Raw genomic sequence first — 21,508 nt, 5'->3', positions numbered from 1 at the left:
TAATATCCTCTTTAGAGTTTCAGCAGGTCAGAAATAAATGATTATTCTGTGAGTTCACCTTCAGACTCAGCAGGAAGTCAGACCACAGCTGCAGCACGGAGAGCAAAGTGCAAAAGACTCAAAACTTTAACGGAGACGAACTTCAGGAGCTCGAGCGAAAGAAAAACCTGACGTACACATCAACCAATGTTAAAGAAGAAGAAACAGAAACAGGCGGGGAGAGGCGGTGGACTAGTGGCAGAAAAACTTGGACTATGGGCAGAAAATTGGGAAGACATCAGACTGGAAGGTCTTTGGTTCGACTCCACGGAGTAAAAACATAAAACTAATCTGGATGGACAACACTTTGATCTGTCCAAAAATCCAAGAGGATTCTCCCCACCCCACGGTCTAGTGCCCCTGAGCAAGGCACCTTACTCCCCCAACATCTGCTCCCCGGGCGCCGTACATGGTTGCTCACTGCTCTGTGTGTCCTGCACCAGATGGGTCAAAAGCAGAAGTCAAATTTCCCTCAATTGCTTGAGTGTGTCTGTGCATGTGTTTGGGATCAATACATGTGTCTTGTGTCTTTTATCTGAGTGAACATGAATAAATCTGTCTTCAAATCATTAAATGTTTCATCACGAGTCTCAAATGAAATCTCTCCTCCAGGTTTGTCTGGATAACTTTAACATTTTCTAAATGTTGCTACGACTTGTAACCTGAAGACATCACAGGCCGGTCGGTTCATGACGGACACGTACGGCAGCCAATCATGTAATGTGCAGCCCGCTGGACACGCCCAGTGGCTGAGACGTCCTCAGCTCATCCATCAACACCATGTCTCAGAAGCAATGACATCACAAACCCTCTTTAACCTCGTGAACGTGTTCTTCAGGAAAACGTGAGAGAATTATTTCAAATGTTCACTAAGACTCAGATTAACTGATTAGAATTTGGGTCAAAGGTCACAGTGGCCTCACATAACATGGCCTCTTGAACGTGATCTTTAATTTGTCTTTGGTGATTTCTTCCAATTTGACCAGTTTTCACTTTGACTCAAAGATGAACTGATGACATGTCAGAGGTCAAAGGTCGAAATGAACTTATTTATTCATTAATTGAATGTGACTGCACAAACTGGTTGAGATAAAAGTCCACGGGACCGTGATCCTAGAATCTTTTCAGACGTTTCAGAAACAAATGATCAACCATAACTGGTATATCAGAATATAAATGAATGGTGCCCATTATTATCATAAAGTTAATTTAAAGAAGTAACATTTAAATATGAAATGAATCCGTATTGAGGATCTGTGTCAGTAGCTGCTCTGAGTTCCCCCCCCCCCTTTGTCTCCTGTCCGTCTCATGAAGCTGGAGAGACGTCTCCGACCTGCAGCTGAGTCATGAGCCAACCCGCCGCTGGTTCACCGCCATGTTTGTACCGTGGCTGGGTCTGAACGTTCCTGTGACAAGCAGCTGACCCTCATCTCAAGTTTCATCTTCTTGTTCCCTGACGACCCTGAAGCTGCAGTTTACAGAAACTCAGTAGATCCAGAACGTTCTGAGGATTCTGTCAAAATGTAAATTATACCCCCCGACCCCAACCCTATATCAAAAATGAATTCCTATATCTGTATAATATATACATATAACATGCATATATATACAATACAATATATACTATATACATATTTAACAAACTACATCCATATACTACAAATATATACTATAAACTATACCTATACACTACAGCACTGCAGCTATGTAAAGCACATGTACATATATATAAAGTACATGTACATATGTAACATGTGTATATAAAGCACATGAACATATATATAAAGTACATGTACATATGTAACATGTGTATATAAAGTACATGTACATGTATATATATCCGTGTATGTAAACGTGTGGCGGAGCAGTGATGTCACGTCCTCATGGAGCTGTGTCCCGGGGAGGCTCCTCCCTGTTCCCGGTGACATCAGCCTCCTCTCGGCTGCTCTCCTCCAGGAGCCTCGCTGGACTCACTCTCTCTCCCGGAGCTCGACGGGAACTGCTCGCTCTGCTCCGCGGCGTCTGTCGCTTCCTCCCCGGGCTGAACAAGAGGGTCTGTCGGTCAGGTAGGATCCGAGCTCCCGCTGCACATCCTCCAGTGAGACAGAACTTTTCACACGAACACACACACACACAACTGACACACGCACACACACACACACACACGCACACAGACACACACACACACACACACACACACACACACACACACACACAGACACACACACACACACACAGACACACACACACACACACACAGACACACACACACAGAGATACACACACGGTTAGTCGACAGCACGGGTTGTCTCCGGTTGTCTCGGGTCTGGTCCGGGTTGTTTCGGGTCGGGATCGGGTTGTTTCGGGTCTGGTCCGGGTTGTTTCGGGTCGGGATCGGGTTGTCTCGGGTTGGGCCCCGGTTTTCTCGGGATCGGGTTGTCTCGGGTCTGGTCCGGGTTGTCTCGGTTTGTTTTTCTAACCCGGTTGAAGTTGACCGGAGCTCCGGGGCCGTGCAGCCGCAGCAGAGGCTCCCCTGGGGGGGGGGGGCACATTAAACATTAACTTCAGAGAGAATCCTCATCAGCTGCTGGAAGGAGGAAGAACATCTGGAATGTGTCGACCTGTTACTTCAACTTGAAGTTTCAACCATCAGCAGCGTTTTAATACAAACTCAGTTTCTGTGTTCTGAATTCATGTTCTGTCTCATTGTTCTTCTGTCAGGAGATCCAAGGAACATGTCTTTGATCTGATACAGTTTGTAATAAAGGATTAATTACTTCAGGCTGCTTTTAGACTCAGTTCTCATGAACCAGCTGCAGGAGGTGGAAACTATGTTTACTATGACGAGGCCTAAATACAGAGCTTCAAAATACACATGTAAATACACAAAGTGAGCGTTGGCAAAACCGGTTGTCATTATTATGTTGAGGCAGCGGGGGTGTTGATGGCAGCTGCTGAATGTAACTAATAAAGTAACTTGTAATCCAACTTAGTTACTTTTAAAATCAAGTAATCTGTGAAATGTAACTGAGTTACTTTTTCAAAGTAGCTGTGGCAACACTGCATGTGACCAATGGATGGATCCTTCTGAAGAAGCTAACGAGCTAACTAAGACCAAGCTGCATAAAGTGCAGCGGCTAAAAGTAGCTAGCGATGACATTAGCTAGCGATGACGTTAGCTACTATGGTAACGTTAATGAATATAATCTGTAGACCAGAGCACGGTTTCACAGCTCGGCCTTGCAAACAGAGGAGTCCTCCAAAGGATGTGATCCTGAATCTGGAGTCAGCGTTATCATAATATTATATATCAATATGATACTGAAGTAGGAAACACGCTTATTATTCAGTCACACATCTTTCTGCTCCGTTGTGTGATTTCACCTCGTGTCTGTCGCTGTAGTCGAACTTCTGTTTCTCGCTGTTCGCTGTTTGAATAGTTCTGAGGCAACATATTCATCTCGGTGCTTATGTGTTACATTATAGTGTAGAACCGTTAAAGTCAGGTTGAGCTGATGCAGCTGACGATCTTCATGATGTCCAGCTTCGTGGCTCACGACATCAAGAGAAGGACGTTTCACTGTTTGTGTTTGTAGAGAGTTTGTACAGAGTGGAGCTTCCTCTCTCACAAACTATCTTTGATAAAACTGTGACGTGCACAGACTGGTTACAGACGAATGTTCTCTTTGCTTCATTGCTAATTCTAAGAATGTGTCAGTGATTATTAGCGTTTTATCTTAATAAATCCAGATAAACCTTCTCCCTGCGGTGGCGTCATCACGATGCTTCACTGAGCTCCTCGTCAGGTTCTTATTCTCCAACATGGCCCAGAGCTGGAGCTGGATTTACAAAGTTCTGATGGAACCAGAAACTCTGATGAACCTTCAGTGGTCGTGGACAGAGAAGTTGTAAGCGTGCTTAGACCTCCTGACTTCCTCTTCTTCTTCTTCCTCATCTTCCTCCTCCTCTGCCTCTGCCTCTTCCTCTTCCTCTTCCTCTTCCTCTTCCTCTTCTTCCTCTTCCTCTGCCTCTTCCTCTTCCTCTTCCTCTTCCTCTGCCTCCTCCTCTGCCTCTTCCTCTGCCTCTTCCTCCTCTACCTCTTCCTCTTCCTCTTCCTCTTCCTCTGCTCTAACCTGCTGCTCTCACACATTCCATGTTAACTGGTTCAGTCCCATCAGCCTGCTCTGGGAAAGTCTCAGGACCAGAATCTCACCAGTATAAAGTGATATTCTGTCTGGTATTCACAGTTTGGAGAATTGTTCTGAATCATCAGTCAAATCAAACAATCAGGATGTAAACAATGTGAATAAATCTTGAAAGTTGAAAGTTAAATTTAAAGTAATAATTTGATTATCATTATTTAGCGATCCTGATAAATGAAGATTATTATCTTACTTCATAAAGACTCAAATCATATTTACTTCTTATTAAGCTGCTGAATTCGTACCTGCTGGACTGTGAGAAATTACCCAGAATTCCACCTGTTGCGTATGAGTCTGTTGTGGACATAGTGTCGGTCTGTGCTGCGTGGCTCCGGGTCGAGGGCCCAGGTCTGTGGTTCTGAATGAGCTTCATTGTTTGAATGAATGCATGTGATCCCAGATAAGCCCCCCCCCGGTGTCGCTGCAGTTCGGTTCCAGCTGATTACAACACTGTGACTGCCAGCTGGTGCCCCCCCCCCCCTCCACCTCGAGCACAGGGCCACCCCCCCGCGACAGCTTTACTTGTCAGGGACTGAAGTCATGTGTTTATATCAGGGGTGAGTCATCCTAACACCCCCCCTCCCCCTCCCTGATGCATGGCATCAGCTGGAGTGTTCACACACACACACACACTTTCTATCAGTTAGTGTAATATATAATGTTTACCTCCACGTCAGGGTTACACCACATGATCTTAACTAGCAGCAGGTTGAGCACGTTAGCTGTGAGGCTCCACACTAACCTGTGAGTCACCGGAGGCCAACGCACAACTGAAATCAGGTGTCGGGCGAACAACAGAGCTCGAGACTCCACGAGAGTTTCAAAGGCGCTTGTGTCTTTGTGTTCTTTAGCTTTTGAGTCGAAGCCTGAAACTCAAACATCAGACGACCTCCGAACGGTTTGTCACTGAAGTGCAATGAATCCTGGGATCTGTGAGGGTGAGAAGTCTCATCTCAGTTTGGTCCTGTAGTCTGTCCACGTCAGACACAGACGAGTCCTCCAAGGAGGTGTCTCCTGAAGTCAACATCCAGTCAATCAAGTCGATGTGTTGGAATTCAACCACAACGTGTGAGTCTGATTTACTGCATCGTCTGAATCTCCTTCAATCAACATTCGATTCAAGAATCAGATCACATGACCAGATCCTGACTGGGTTTCTGTAGGCATGTGTGTGTGTGTGTGTGTGTGTGTGTGTGTGTGTCAAGAATGTGGGTGGTGATGAGGTTGGGGGATAGGGGTGAGAGTGTGTGTGTGTGTGTGTGTGTGTGCGTTTGTGTGTGTGTTTGTGTAAAGTCATTGTTTTCAGCTTCGTGACATGACTGGTAACAACTGAACCAGTCCAATAAATTCCCTGATAAACGCTCGGAGTGACACTTGAACGTGACCTCTGACCTTCTCTTTGTCGTCAGAGTCTGATACCTTTAGAGTTTTTCTTTCTCCCCTTGTCCTGAATAATGCATGATTTCATCTGGAGCTCAGCATTCCTCACATTCCTCCTCACTCTATCCCTGCAGCCGCTCCACCTTGGTGTTTATATTGTGGAGTAACGGGCTGAATGGAGGCTGCACAGAACCAACCCACTGACCCGGTGCTGCCACTGTACAACTGCAGCGTAGACATTAGTAAACATTAGTAAACATTAGTAAACATTAGTAAACATGTACCAGTGACTGACGAGTGTTTTCACACTCAACCCCCCCCCGAGCATATTATGATAACCCCCTGTGTTGCTTCTTCTTCTCTTCTCTTGTTTTATTCTGTCTCTACTTCCTGTGATTGGTCCAAAAGTCCAAACTCTCCAACAAAGTGTTTTCACTGCAAAGCAACAGAACCAGGTTCAGTTTGATCCGGATCCAGAACTCCTCTTCTGGTTCAGTCCGTTTGTCTCGAGCCTCAGAGAGAAGCTACAGAAACAAACTCAATACTGAACGTTCCATTTTCTCCAAATCATAAGAACCGTGAAGATAAGGAACATTTACATTGACGAACAGGTCAAAGGTCAACTTCGCTGTGACATCACAGTGTTCTGCACAGTGTCTGGACAACTGGACATGTGAGCATCAGACTCCAGTGAAACTCCAGAGTGGTGACAGTCGGCTGTGTGATGTGACTGAGTTCAGCTTCAGAAGAAGAAGCGACAGAAGCTGTGACAGCCCTGAGCTGCGTGGCTCCGCCCCCTCAGGACGTCACTGCAGCTTTGTGTCCTCACGCTCGAGGCTGCAGCTCTGTTGACTCAGTGTGAGTCTGTTTGTGTTCATCTCTGGTTCGGCTGCTGCTGCCTGAGCTCACGGCTCATCTGACGAGCCGGTTCAAGGGCTGCTGCTGAGCGAGAGGGAGGAGTCTGAGCGAGAGGGAGGAGTCTGGATGAGAGGGAGGAGACTGAAGGAGAAGGAGGTGTCTGAATGAGAGGGAGGAGTCTGGACGAGAGGGAGGAGTCTGGATGAGAGGGAGGAGACTGAAGGAGAAGGAGGTGTCTGAATGAGAGGGAGGAGTCTGGACGAGAGGGAGGAGTCTGGATGAGAGGGAGGAGTCTGGATGAGAGGGAGGAGTCTGAATGAGAGGGAGGAGTCTGCATGAGAGGGAGGAGACTGAAGGAGAAGGAGGTGTCTGAATGAGAGGGAGGAGTCTGGACGAGAGGGAGGAGTCTGGGCGAGAGGGAGGAGTCTGACTGAGAGGGAGGAGTCTGAATGAGAGGGAGGAGTCTGACTGAGAGGGAGGAGTCTGACTTCAGTTCACTGGGTTCAGTAAACTCAGAATTATCTCCTGTTTGAACTTTCACAGTAAATATAGAAGGGTGTTTTTTTTAACTGCTTCTTTTTAGAGATTAAAATCATTTGAGAAAATAAGCAAACTTTTGTTTTGTTGATGTCTTCCTCTGATGTCGTGATTGACAGTTTGTGTGGTTTTAGAATAGTTTGTGTGTCTGTATTGTGTTGTTGTCTCAGCTTTAAACACACGTGCAGAGTGTTTGTATACTTTAAACCTGTTTCTTTGTTGTGTTTATGTTGTTAACAGAACTCCAGCTGTAGATATATTAAACTACTCAGGCAGTTTGGATCAATATTTAGAGTTTTACTAAATATTTGTCTGCTAGTGTGTTATTGGCAAAGACTCCACATTCCTCCTTCTATCTAGAAATGAATCCAAAACATCCTGGATACAAACGCTGACATCTTGAACTGAATCATTATCAGACATGAACAATGATTTGTTTTCTTCCAGTTTCACGTCCGGCACGTGTTATGGCTTCACTTCCTTGAGCTGTCATGGCATCCATCTTTATTTACAGCAGACGTCGGACTCACTTAATCCAGTTTTTATATTATTCTGTAAGTTTGATCACTTCCTGTGAGGAGGTGGCGTCTGTACATTAAATGTGAAATATCGTTTCTGAGGGAGAGTTCAGGGTGAGCTCCGTCAGTTCCTCTGTCTCCTCTGTCGTTGTCAGTATCTTCATGGTGTTGAGTCTGGAACGTCCTTCTGGACCATGAGCGAGCAGATGAGAACAATGTGTTGAAGGAAATGTGGCAGGCGGGAGAGTTCTCTCAGATCTGACTGCCTCTCATCACGAAGGCATTTCCTCCTCAGCCACTTCCTGCTCAGGGGGGATCATCCCAACACGCCACGCGGCCCGAGCCCCCAGGAGACGGAAACATTTTCACCTTTTCAAGCGAAGATTCTGTGAATTACTCATGAATAGATTATGAAAATCAAATCTAAATCCGTTGCTGCTCAATGTGCAGAAAAGGATCAAACCTACAGATCATTATTTAAAATTCCAGGATTGAGTTTTGGGGAAATGTGACGAGGCTGAAGTCAGTTAAATATTTAAATGAGATGATGATATGAATGTGAAGCTCCTGACATTAAAGATTCAGATGAACCTACAGATTTTCCTTCATATTTCCAAACCTGTAAATGGTTCAAATCCTGACTAATTGATCCTGCTGCTGTTTGAAACCACCAAACACATCAAACACATCTTCACAGTCTATTTACAAAGCAATAAAACCCTGAGTTATTTCCCCCAAAAACTGAACAAGCTCCAGATTCACCAATAAACCTGGGAGCAGCCTCTGTGGGCGGGGCCGAGGTGATCTGCTGTCAGACCTGTTCGACCTCTGACGGCTCCCTCCTGCAGGCGAGGAGGCTCTGCTGCTCCTTCAAACTGATCTGACTCCCACAAACCAAAGTTATGAATATTGAATTATAATCACGTCTGCCCTTCGCCAACCTCTGCTCTCATTTCCTGTCTGGGCTGTGCGGTGGCAGCGATCGGTGACCGTGCCAAGGCACGTGAGTCGATTTCCACAGTGTGGGAGAACAGTCTTTAAAATGTATTTGATCACTCAGCCCTGTGACCTGAGAGGTAGAGCTTCATGAGACGCTCGTGCTCGCTGCTCTCTCCTCGTCCCCCTGGTGAGTGGACGCTCCTCAGGAAGAGGCTGGTGTCAAACGCGTGGATTCACTGATCCACAGCTGATCACACGAAACACCTGTGATCAGCTGATGAGTCGAACCAGACTGAAACAGACAGAAGGGTTAACTTCTCACTGTTATACCTTATGTTCCCAATGAGTGAAGCTGGTAACACACCAACTATTAAAACACACAAACACAACTCATGACTCTGAGGCTGAAGCATCACCATGGAGCTACAGGTGACCTGTGGCTCAGAACAATGATCCACATCCTGAAGGAAGCTGAAGGTGGATGAAAGAGAACAGAGACATGTTCTCTAGAGGTCTCCACGAGCACTGCTAAAAACACACACTGTCCTTTAGACTCTTTATGATCTAACTTAGGAGGATCTAAGTTATTTCTGTTCCCTCATCGCTCAACAGAACCAGTCCACTAGGAATCAGCCCTTCACTGGTGCTGCTGGGTTTCTGAGGAAAGTCCCGACTTTTCCTGATGACACGTGTGGAATAAAGTTTCATGTGACTTGACGCAACACGTTAGTGAAGCGTGTGCTCGCAGCCGAGTGGTTGAACTGCAGAGGCGTCATCACCAGGCAACATGTGGCCCAGTTGTGTTGTTGTCGTCCACACCCTCGATTGTTCTGTGGTGGGAGTTAACCAGGGTGGTCAGGCTGCTGCTGGAGACCACCCAGCGTTACGTCTGACCTCCCCTCTCCTCCCTCCACTCCCCCACCTCCCCCACCTCCCTAGAGAGATGAGATCCAGACGTGGGGCAGTGGAGGTTGCAGTCGGTTCACATGACGGTGGAATTAGCAGCAGAGTCGCCCTCAGGGTCCAACAGGCCTGAATTAATGTGAAACTAATTATTTTAGATCAAATAGTTGTGTGACTGGATCAGGCACAAGACAGAAGTCAAGTTCATTCATGACAAGAACAGACTCAATGTTCTTCAATATGAAAAGCAAAGATACACAAATACATGACTACACATTAGTTTGAGATATGATAACATGATAATAAGAGGATATTTGTTCTTTTTTTAGTTCTGATATAAACTCTGATGAGACTATGAAGTGAATAACAGCTGATGAAACATTTACTGACTTCATATGAGTCATCAGAGTCTGAGTGTGTGTGAGTGTGTCTGTGAGTCTATGTCTGTGTGTGTCTGTGTCTGTGTCTATGTGTGTGTCTATGTCTATGTGTGTGTCTGTGTCCGAGTGTTTCTGTGTCTGTGTCTGTGTGTGTCTGTCAGTGTGTGTGTGAGTGAGGTTTCTGGACAGTCGTTAACCCTACAGGTTCCTCACACTGAAATAATAATTCAGCTGCAGTGAACAGTCCTAAAGATCAACAGGAGGCGGAGCTTCACACACACTTCTTGTTTTGTGGCTGGAAACAAACCTCGATGCAGAAGAAGCTTTCAACCAATGAGAATCAGGCAGAAATCCAAACATTATAAAATCGCAAGTGAAATAGAACAAAGATTTAAATCATGTTCTCAGCGGAGCAGGTGTGTCGGCCGCGTCCCTGAACTGAAACTCTATGAATTATGGATTCACACTAAAAGCTTGATGTTCCTCAAACGCTCCACTGACACACATCTGGTCTCTGCAGTTCTTCACCCGTTCATTACTCTCTTCATGTCACCGCGGCCTTGGACTCAGGATGAACTGAGTCGATTTGGTGGTCAAAGGTCAAAGGTCACTGTGGCCTCACAAAAACCAGAGATCTGTAACTTCAGTTACAGTTTCAGTTTCTAATGATATAGTTTTGCATCCAAAAGGTCAAAGGTCAACCTCACAGTGTAATCTTGAAGCTTCTCACTTTTCGATTGGTGACGATCTTATTTCTATATGTTTCTATGGAGACGACAGGAAAGACGAACTTTAGAAACGGCTTCACTTTCTGTGAATAAGGAAACAAACTGTGGTTTCATTATTGAGTTAGTGATCATGTATTAAACTGCTGTAAATAAATAAACTGACATCAGTGAACATCTGAGTTTATAAGTTACCCTGAGAAACTCTGCGTGAAATCATTAATTATTCTGTTTCTGTTGAATCTTCTGAGGATCTGATGAAAGTTTCTGAATCACTCACAGTTTATTTCTGTTCTGATCAGTTTTTTATTGATTTGTCAATGTTGAAAAGCTTCTGAGCAACAAACTGAAAAACATTTGGAATTAAAGCTGAAGATCAACATCTACTGACGAGTTTCACCCTGAGAATTTTAAATAATGAAAACAAGAGAGGAAACGTCTTCATTTCCTTATTTGTGTATTTATTTCCTGTGTGTTTCAGAGATCATGGGAGGTCGTTGACGCTCGACCTGCTCTTCAGTTAAAGGAAACCTATCAGACGGGTTCCAACATGGCCGCCCATCGAATCAGAGCCACCGCCAACAACAACCCTTCCCTCGCTCGCTGCAAGTCCGAGGGGACGCTGGTCGACCTCAGCGACGGCGTCTCGGAAGCTACCCTTAACGAGGTCAAAGGTCAGAGGCTGAAACTGAACATTCCTCAAACAGAAACAGAGTCGGGGTGAAAACACGTTAATGTTTTACTCACTGGTGACATCTTTCAGAATATGAAGCTTCATAACTTATTAAAGGAAAGAAACACTGTCATTGAAACGTTCAGTGTAGCAGCTAACGCTGGACCTGACCCTGTGACTCGAGTCTAGAGCAGCACAGTGACTGCACCTGAGAAAGATGCTCACCTGACAGTATTCTTTTTGTCCCCAGTGCCTTCTCCCAGTGCCTTACGACTGGACGCCACCGCCTCCTTCGGGGCCGCCAGGGAAGTGGTTGCCATAAAGGACTACTGCCCATCCAGCTTCACCACCCTGAAGTTCTCTAAAGGCGACCGCCTCTACGTCCTGGACTCGTCGGGGGCCGAGTGGTGGTACGCCCACAACAACACGGAGATGGGCTACATTCCTGCTGCTTACGTGGAACCCATCAACTACAGGGACTCGTCCTTCAGCGACAGTGGGATGATTGACACTGTGGGAGATTTTAACGAGGAGGCGGCCAAAGAACTGAACCTGCTGGGAGAGTGGTCCGGGGTGATCCTGAAACCCACCACCTTCCAAAATGGAAATCCTTTTGCAGCAACTCATACCTCTACGAACCCTTTCCTGAACGGAGGCCCTCAGAGTTCACTGGATCAGAACAGTAATGAGAAGTCAGTGGACCTTCTTCTGTTTGACTCACTCGCTCCATCAGTGCCCAACTCCACCGGCATCACTGCTGACATCACTGGTTTTGGCAGTGGTGTGTTTAACTCCAACCCACTCAGTCCCACTGGGGGCTTCGGGCAAACGTTGCGCAGGGACAACCCGTTCTTTCGAAGCAAGCGGTCCCACAGTCTGTCTGAGCTGTCCGTCCTGCAGGCTCAGTCCGACTCCCCTCAGGTCTCTGGGGGTTTCTTCGGAGGCCTCAAAGCTCCAGCGCCGGAGCAGTTCCAGAGCCGGGAGGATTTCAGGACAGCGTGGCTCACCCACCGCAAGTTGGCCAGGTCCTGCCATGACTTGGACTCACTGGGTCAGAGCCCAGGCTGGGGCCAAACGCAGCCGGTGGAAACCAGCATCGTCTGTCGCCTGGACAGCTCAGGAGGCGCCGTCCAGCTTCCAGACACCAACATCAGCATCCACATCCCCGAGGGCCACGTGGCCCCTGGGGACACTCAGCAGATCTCAATCAAAGCTCTGCTCGACCCGCCGCTGGAGCTGAACACCGACCGCTGCACCACCGTCAGCCCGGTGGTGGAGATCAAACTCAGCAACATGGAGACCAAAACCACCGTCACCCTGGAGATGAAGGTTTCCGTCGTGGTGAAGATGGAGAGCAGGCCGACCACAGAGGTCTTGTGCGTCAGGAGCGATTGTAAAGAGGGACCTTACTCTGCCATTCCTCAGGCCTACCTGTACGGGGACACAGTTCAGGTGTGTCTCGACAACCTGGAGCCGAGCATGTACGTGTGCGTTGTGGCTCAGTCCCAGTGTGTGACGCCTGACTCCACGGTGTGGGAGCATGTGGTAAAGAAGATCACCTTAGGAGTGTACGGCCCCAAACATATTCACCCGTCCTTCAAAACAGTCGTAGCCATGTTCGGTCATGATTGTGCCCCAAAGTCACTGTTGGTGAGCGACGCCGGGAAGCAGGCGCAGGCTGCCCCCCCCGTGGCGCTGCAGCTCTGGGGTAAACACCAGTTTGTCTTGTCCAGACCGCAGGACCTCCGCGTGGGCGTTTACTCCAACATGGCCAACTACGAGGTAAAGGCCGGTGATCAGGCCAGAGTGGTCCGGGGCTTCCAGGTCAAACTGGGCAAAGTCAGCAGGCTCGTCTATATCATCGCTTCACGCGACAGTGAAGAAGTCTCTGACTTCACCTTAAGAATCCAGGTCAAAGACGACCAAGATTGTATCCTGGGTCAGTTTTGTGTCCAGACGCCGACTCCGCCACCCAAAGCAGGTCCAAAGACGTCAGTGCAGCGGCGCTTCCTGAAGAAGAAGGAAGTCGGAAAGATTCTTTTGTCTCCTCTTGCTGTTGCCACCAAATACCCGGTTTTCCAGGACAGGAGAATTAACAACGTGAAGTTTGGAAAATTAATCAAAACTGTGATCCGACAAACTAAGAACCAGTACCTGCTGGAGTACAAGAAAGGAGACTTTGTGGCTCTGTTGAGTGAAGAGAAGATCAAGCTGAAGGGTCAGCTGTGGACAAAAGAATGGTACATTGGATATTATCAGGGCCGAACAGGGTTCGTCCACGCAAAGAACGTGTTAGTGGTTGGCAAAGTGAAACCCATTTACTTCAGTGGGCCAGATCTCACCACCGCAATACTGCTGGAGCAAACACTGAAGCCCTGCAAGTTCCTCACCTACATCTACGCCTCTGTGAGAACTATACTCATGGAGAATATCGGCAACTGGCGAGCGTTCGCAGACGCACTCGGATATGTCAACCTGCCGCTGACACACTTCTGCCGTGCGGAGCTGGACAGCGAACCTGAGCGAGTGGCGTCGGTGCTGGAGAAGCTGAAGGAGGACTGCAACAACACAGAGTGCAAAGAGAGGAAGTCCTTCCAGAAGGAGCTCCTGATGGTAAGTCTCGGCCGTGCCGTCCTTCCCCTGCTGCACTGGCCTCGTGTTTCCTCCTGTTTCCTCCTGGAAGGAGGTTCTTTCTCTTCCTCCTCTCCCTGGTTATCTGCTCCCAGCTGCTCTGGGCTCTGGTCTTTAGGCTGAGGTCCAGTGGAGGACTCTGCAGGGAGTGCAGTCGATAACTGTTGTGTAGGCAGCCCAGTACTTCGTCCTCTGTGGGCTCCAGAGTTAGTGTGCAGTTTGTTTACTCCGGGCTGGTCTGATAACTCTCTGACTCAATGTGCACATGAATCAAAGGCGGCAGTGAAGCAGCTTCATTAATTAAATTGATAATTCAAAGTTGTTCTAGAGCTGAGACATTATTCTTGTCTGGAAAGTAGGAGGAAGTGGAGACACGTCGTTATTTACAGTTTATGGGCTGAACACAAACTTCTGAATCCGAACTGGACGTTAAACACACTTTACTCCGAGTAGGAAGTCTGTGTGAAGTCGGATTCAGAGGATTTGTTAACACGTTAAAGGCAGATAATGACATTAATCCAGTTTTTACTGGTGAGTCTAAAAAAAGACATCACCAAATTTGTTTGAAAACATCTAATTTGTCATCAGTTAACTTTTACTTCACAAAACTAAAATTCCAAATTAAAACTTCAGTCAAATCGATCCCTGTAGTGGCTGATGTCTGCTGATCGTCTCTCAGTCTGGAGGTTTCCCTTCTGCTGAGCTGCTCCTTCACTTTGTTCCTCCGTCAGAATAAATCCCTCTGAGTCTCGGTCGGAGGTCGTGGACGTACGACAGCTGACGTTTCACGGAGCAGGAACTCTGTAATTTACGTGAGGTTGTAAACACCAGTTAGAACCATTTATAGAAAGCATGAAAAAGAACATAATAAAAGGTGGTGACTGAAAATATGTCCCGGGAGTCAGGCTGTACAATTCATCTCTGAATATAGATCTGTTTTTAAGTTGCTCGTGTCAGGATCTCAAACTGCAGCTCGCTGAGCCTCTTTGTCGAGCTGAAACAAACGTTGTGTTTGTGCCACGTTCAAACATCTGAGGTTCGTCCTCTGAGGACGTCGACACGTGTGCAGGCCTCGGAGCAGCGTCAGATCAAATCCTTATCTGCTGCTCTTGTGTCACAGCTTCTTCAGGATGTGTGTGGTGTGACATGGACGGAGGAGTATTTTAAGAAGAGAGAACCAGATGCAAAGCTCCGTGGTCTGACTCCACTCGGCTCTGACTCCACTCGGCTCTGACTCCACTCGGCTCTGACTCCACTCGGCTCTGACTCCACTCGGCTCTGAGCGCTGGTGGAGAACGAGTCCGTCAGCTGTGACGGTTATTTATAGAACTAATGTAGAACTTTCTCCATTTAACTGTTTCTCATGTGTTTGAGTTTAATACGATAAAAATGAACTGAGATACAGATAAAAACATCCTGTACTGAGCTCAGTGTGTTTCATATGTTCCATCATATAAACACACTGATATGTGAAAACACACAACTTCACTTTATATGTTCCATCATATAAACACACTGAAATGTTTAAACACACAACACCATCAGAGAGAGGAACACACACAACAAACACACACAACACAACTCAATGTGTCTGGAGTGCGTCTTTGTGTTGCAGGCGTCAGTGTGTGATGAAAGGATCCAGGTTGTGTTTGTTGTGAGTCTTTGTGTTGTTGCATCTCAGTCTACAGATGTTTCCTGCTTCATTGTTCAGTTTGAAACAGAAGCTTCAGGCGTCGACCTGCAGGCGCCTCCAGACGACCTCCACTTCCCACAATCCTCCTTGATTCAGACCCACACACGTGCTCATGCCTGACCTGAGTCCGAGTCACAGGTGATCTCTGCTACACAACCGACGAGGTGGAGGAGACCAAAACACGGAGATAAAAGAAAGGAAACTTATCTATAAGATAAAAATGTTTTCATATTCAAACTCGACTCTGCTTGTGTTCGTGCTCTGCGTCACTATCCAGAGCTCGTGGCCACAGGTTCATGCGTAGATCAGCTGGTACAACGATCCGGTTCGATGCTCGTACCGCAGCAACCCGCCCAAACTCGTGAACCACTTTATAGTTGTGTCATTTATCCACACTCCTGTAGTTCGGTGTGAGTTCTTCTGGTTTGACTGAGGAGAAAGCTCCAGGGAAAACCTCCTCCTCCTCCTCCTCATCCTCCTCCTCCTCTGCTGCAGCTGGAGCAGATTCCATAAAGTCCTGAGGCCTGAGATCACAGAGGTGGAACCTTTGTCTGTCGGTGTTTTAAGTGGATACTGGTTTCAGAGCTCTGGCTCAGTCCTGAATCACTGCTTTGAGATCAGTCTGGGAATAACAACAACATCCTATTTCTGGTGAGGACTCTGCTGAGCCTCATTTTGGGCCATTAGCTACAAGCTTTTCCCCTTTTTGTGCACAATATTTTTTTCCCACAATCCCAGACTTCCTTCCTCTTTCTTCCCCTCACTTCCTCTTGTCCTCCCGCCGCTGGGTGTGGCAGCGCTGCTTCTGGAAGAATCCACAGATCGCTCCCCGGAGGTTTGGCCTCGTTTTTGAATCTGCTTTATATTTTAGTTTCTGAGTCAGTTAATTAAGATGTAAGAGAGTTAATATCTGGGGTAATAAGTCAGGTTTCAATATTATGTAGATAGATCATTTAATTATAGTGATATTACAGATTGTGTTTTTTATGCAGAGGTTTTATCTGCTCAGGAACATCTGTGACTTCAGGGTGAACCAGAAAACTCTGGTTCAACTCGAATCTGGTTGAAAGAATCAAGTCTTTCAAATGGTCGATGTTACGTGTGAAGCAAACCTGTCGTGAGCGATTCATACAATGAGCTCCATTATAGGGAAACCACAGATGCAGATCAGGACATGTTGATCCGACCTTTACACAGAACTACTTCCCTCTCTGTGTTTGTGTCAGTGCAATGAAATGGTTAAGTTGTTAATGAACTGTTCTGTAACTGATCTGTGATCAGCTCCAAGCTCTGACACTATTTGATCTTCTGTAATCTGTGCTGTTGTTTTTGGTCAGAGACAAGTCTCCACATTGTGGACAAGTTTAATTTGAACTAATCTGCTTCACCATCTTCACTTTGAGGTTGAACACGAGAGAAAGGGATGAAAGTGTGAAGCCAGAGTGCGGCTGAGATGAAGAAGAGAGGCTGCGAGTGGGGGAGCTGGAGGAAGTGGGATGGAAAATGAAGATGGGATAGAAAATTAATAAAGAGGAGATTGAGAGTCAGTTCTGTGGCTGAGAGGAAAATTAGAGGCAGGATGACAGAAATAACATCATTTATCAGAAACCTCTGCTGGTCACACACAGGGTTCAGTGTGTGTGTGTGTGTGCGTGTTTGTGTGTGTGTGTGTGTGTGTGTGTGTGAGCGTTTGTGCTTGTGAGATATGATTTAAACCCTTTTTCGCTCCCACATCCACGTTATCTCTGAAATTATGTCGACAAGAATTTTCCCCACATTTTGAGAAGCAGATGATTTATGCAGCGGGGGAGGACACACACACACACACACACACACACACCCACACACACACACACACACACACACACACACACTTCGACATAGACCAGCTGACCTTTTGGAAAAACCCAGCACAGCTTTAAATCCCTGTCACAGAGTTTTGTTGTTGTGCGTTCAGAGTCTTCTGCTGTTGTGTAATTATTAGTTTAACTTCAGATAAAACTTTACAACTGAGATTTACAGCAGCCAGAAAGTTTCCAACCAGGGAGACGAGCCAAGAAGAGAGAGTGCAGAGCCGTTTTCCTTTCGGGGACATTTTTCCCATCATGCCTTGCATGGGGAGATGGAGCGTTGTGCGTCTGTTTATATTTAGGTTGTGTTGTAACCATGAAGACGCCCTGTTCATGTTTATCTTGTGTCAAGATGTTTGTTTGACACTGTCAGTCCCACTTCACCCTGTCCTACAAAAACACAACACATTGTTACCCAGAAGCTCTCCTGTCCGACCCAGACAGGAAGTGAGGTCAGGGGTTGTGTCGCGGACTTCCTGTGGCTCTTATCAGGTGAGGAAGCAGCTCATGTCACTGAGTTTGTCTAAAGTGAACCGACGACGGTCATGTGGCATCAGCAGGCGTCTGATTGGTCCTCTGGTCTCTTCTCAGAGTGAGAGAGGCTGCTGGAGCATGACATCTGCATTCCTCAGCCCCCCCCCTCCCCATCCTCAACCATCCTCCTCACCCCACCCCCTCCCCCCCTCCTCCCCCCCTTCATATCCTGTAGCTCCACACATTCCTACACGTGAGACTGAAGAGATTTAAATTCACCTTCACTCTGTGTGCCTGTGTGTGTGTGTGTGTGTGTGAATGTGTGTGTATGTGTGTGTGTGCACGCATGTGTTGTTCTAATGCGACATGGACCACTTTGTTGAGTTTGGATCTTTGAACTTATAAACTCTTTGTGGTGTTGAATATGTCCGTCCGTGTCCCACATCAGTATTATCATGTCCCCTCTGACGTGCAGCAGATGTTTCTCAGAGTCTCTCAGAGTCAGTCGGGTCGGACCTGGTGGAGACAGAGGGGCTGATGGGTAGTGGGGCTCCTGTCCAGGCAGTTGATCCCAAACAAACAGGAGGAACATGTATCTTCATGTAGAGCTGCACATCACAGTCTGAGCACGGAGACGATGTTCACGTGTCCGAACGGGTCCGACATTTTATTCATGGTGACGCGCTCTCTGGCGCCCCCTGCTGTTCCTCACCTGACGCCTCTGATGCCCTCAGCTTCCATCCCGTCGAGTCGCGTTCTGGCTGCGTCTCGTCTCCTTCGTCTTCTGCTCTGTTTGGTCAGCAAGTATTTTCCTGCCGTCACTTCAGAAGTGACGTGAATTCTGTCGAAGCAGCACGAGGTTCTTATTTCTGTTTCCACCAGAAAGCATCTGAAAAATGCACAAAGCTGAGATTTGCAGAGGGATTGGAAACGGTGGAAAATAACAGCGGATCAAGAGCGATGTTTGAGACCTGGAGATGTTTGAGACCTGGAGATGTTTGAGACCTGGAGATGTTTGAGACCTGGAGATGTTTGAGACCTGGAGATGTTTGAGACCTGGAGATGTTTGAGACCTGGAGATGTTTGAGACCTGGAGATGTTTGAGACCTGGAGATGTTTGAGACCTGGAGATGTTTGAGACCTGGAGATGTTTGAGACCTGGAGATGTTTGTTGGTCACTTGTGTGACTTCAGCTTCTGACTCTTGATTCACACTCACAGAGAAGATGTCTGAGTTTGAGTGAGTGAGTTTGTGATCAAATCAAACCTCAGGTCTTATGATGGTTTTGAACTCATGTCTCCTGAATCTGAAGCTCCACCTGGCTCCGTCACCTCAGGCTGAACTCTGCTCTCTTCTCCCCAGGCTCTGTTGAAGATGGACTGTCAGGGTCTCGTGGCTCGACTCGTCATGGACTTTGTTCTCCTGACCACGGCCGTGGAGCTGGCCGGGCGCTGGAGGGAGGTGGCCGAGAAGCTGGCTAAGGTTTCACGTCAGCAGATGGACGCTTACGAGGCGCCGCACCGGGACAAGAACGGGGTGGTGGACAGTGAGGTGTGCAGGAGTCAGTTACTACGTATGAACAAGGGGAGGAAGTCAAATCACAGGAGCAACACACAGACACACAAGTTTCCTCAGACGTGTGAATACAATGTTTGAGCCACACTTTAAGTTGTGTGTTTAGAAACATTAAAACAAGGTCAAAGGGCATGAATCCAGTTTAAAATAAGATTAAAAGAATTATACAAATATTGAGGATTGTAAAAATGAACCTGCAGATATTTAACTGTTTGACTGATTTAAGTTTGGTTGATGTTGTTGAAGTCCGTCATGTGACCTCTCTCTCTCTGTCCTCAGGCCATGTGGAAGCCGGCCTACGACTTCCTGGTCACGTGGGCGGCTCAGATCGGCGACAGCTACAGGGACGTGATCCAGGAGCTGCACTTGGGCCTGGACAAGATGAAGAACCCCATCACCAAACGCTGGAAGCACCTGACGGGCACGCTCATCCTGGTCAACTGCCTGGACGCCCTGCGGAGCTCCGCCTTCAGCCCTGACGCTCAGGAGGACTGCGCCATCTGAGCTCCGGTCCCTCGCAGTGTCAAACGCTGCTCACCAGCTTGAACGCCACTGCTGCTGTCGCTAGAGACGTGAGGGTCCTGCAGCGCTGCCTTCAGCTCCTCGTGCCCGGGGGGGGGGGGGGGCGTCAATGACCCACGTCTCCGCCACGCGACACGCCGCCGTGTGGACCTCACTGAATTCACAAAGACTCTTTTAATAGTTCCTGTCGTGCATAGCTCTGTATTTTTATACTCTTATTGCGACACAGCATTTTTTAAAGCAACACTTTGAACCCTTTGGTCTGTAGCTGTGGATCGAACGCCAAGAAAAGACTCTTTTTCCAGAAAAGACTCTTTTAGATATCGTGGTCACATGTGTCAAATCTCTTCTATTTATTTATTCATCAAAGAGGGAAGTGAGCTCTTCTCCTCGTCTTCAGGTTCTCTCTCTGTGGTCGGATCCCCGTCAGTCTATCAGGATCATTTATAAAACATCCACCTTTAGTCAAAGTGCCCACCTGCGCTGAGAAATCACTTCCATTCAGTTCTGTTAGAGAAAGTGAGTCAACCTCAGATTTTGATTATGATGAATCATCTCTGGTTCCAGATTCTCTAACATGAGAAATCACAGCTTTTTTATTTCACATCATGAGAAATAGAAAATCTTCAAATCATCCCAACCAGGAATCTGAAAACGTAATTTTAACATTTTGTGAAAAACTGACTTTGTAAACAAAGATCTCAACTCAAGGATCCACCTCCTCACTGGAGATCAGATTCTCCCTCAGCAGCCGGAGTCGTCTGTTTAATAAGAACTGTCTCAATAACAGAGTTCAGCTCTTTGTGGACTGGAACCTGCAGAAAGAGGATTTGGTCTCAGGTCGCTGGGTCTGGACCTGAGAGCTGCGTCCAGGTGCCTGTTGAACTGTCTCTGGTTCAGTGTCTCAGGAAGTCTCCGAATAGGAAAGTGGTCCGAGCGCTCAGTAGATCCACAGTGACTCAGCAGATCTCCTCACCTCATCTGTGGCAAAGTGAGTCCGCGGACCCTGAGTTGAGATCTCACTTCATCTGCTGAATATTGTTTCTGATCTATTAAAATGATTATTTCCAGTTGTACCTGAACCCTCAGTGCCGTCTGTTTCCTGTTGAGATCTGTTGTGACTTCACTGTGTGTCGAAGCTTCTGGTTCAGGTCCGTGCTGCTTCCTGTAGAACGAGGTACAAAGAGCCAGTGGTGGTTTGAAAACCTTTGTGGAAAAGACTCTAAATAAAATGTAAATATTTCTACACACCATGTTGTAGCTGCCGTGATGATTTCAGTGTTAAAGCTCCGACACAGAGTCTCAGTCTCTTTCTTCTCTGGAGCAGACGGGTCTGAAAACACATCATCTGTGAGTGTGTGCAGCGGAAACGTGGTACGGCATCAAACTGCGTCAAGTCCATGTTCGACTGTGTCTCTGAGCAGCAGAGGTCACAGATTTACTATGGAACACAAGCATGATGGGTAATTAATGACCAATCAAAAGTTTTTTATTTAAGATCTTATATGATAAATGAGGAGCTGTCGTTAACAATCTTTAGCTTTAAATTTAGAAAACAATTCTCACCGATCATTATATAGTAAGTTCACCCTTTATAGTGCACTCCTTG

At 47.0% G+C, this 21,508-nt stretch overlaps 1 protein-coding gene across 1 annotated transcript; it reads left to right on the top strand.

The window, feature by feature from the left end:
- The first annotated feature begins 1,927 nt into the window (after nucleotides 1–1,927).
- LOC133967018 (SH3 domain-binding protein 4) lies at nucleotides 1,928–21,149 on the top strand. The gene is made up of 5 exons (XM_062402183.1): nucleotides 1,928–2,105; nucleotides 10,963–11,155; nucleotides 11,405–13,767; nucleotides 19,165–19,353; nucleotides 19,657–21,149. The coding sequence occupies exons 2-5, from the start codon at nucleotides 11,032–11,034 to the stop codon at nucleotides 19,879–19,881; spliced, it is 2,901 nt and encodes a 966-aa protein (XP_062258167.1). The 5' UTR covers nucleotides 1,928–2,105; nucleotides 10,963–11,031; the 3' UTR covers nucleotides 19,882–21,149.
- The last annotated feature ends 359 nt before the right edge of the window (nucleotides 21,150–21,508 follow it).

This window comes from Platichthys flesus, chromosome 13, assembly GCF_949316205.1.
Source record: "Platichthys flesus chromosome 13, fPlaFle2.1, whole genome shotgun sequence".
Lineage (NCBI taxonomy): Eukaryota > Metazoa > Chordata > Actinopteri > Pleuronectiformes > Pleuronectidae > Platichthys > Platichthys flesus.
Note: the sequence above shows the minus strand (reverse complement) of the source record. Positions and strands in the feature narration are given on the sequence as shown.

Bases quoted from the DNA above. Each gene is read 5' to 3' on its own strand.
- LOC133967018 (XM_062402183.1), top strand. From the start codon at position 11,032: ATGGCCGCCCATCGAATCAGAGCCACCGCCAACAACAACCCTTCCCTC. The intron at 13,768-19,164 runs GTAAGTCTCGGC...TCTTCTCCCCAG, and splicing joins TCCAGAAGGAGCTCCTGATG to GCTCTGTTGAAGATGGACTG. The intron at 19,354-19,656 runs GTGTGCAGGAGT...CTCTGTCCTCAG, and splicing joins ACGGGGTGGTGGACAGTGAG to GCCATGTGGAAGCCGGCCTA.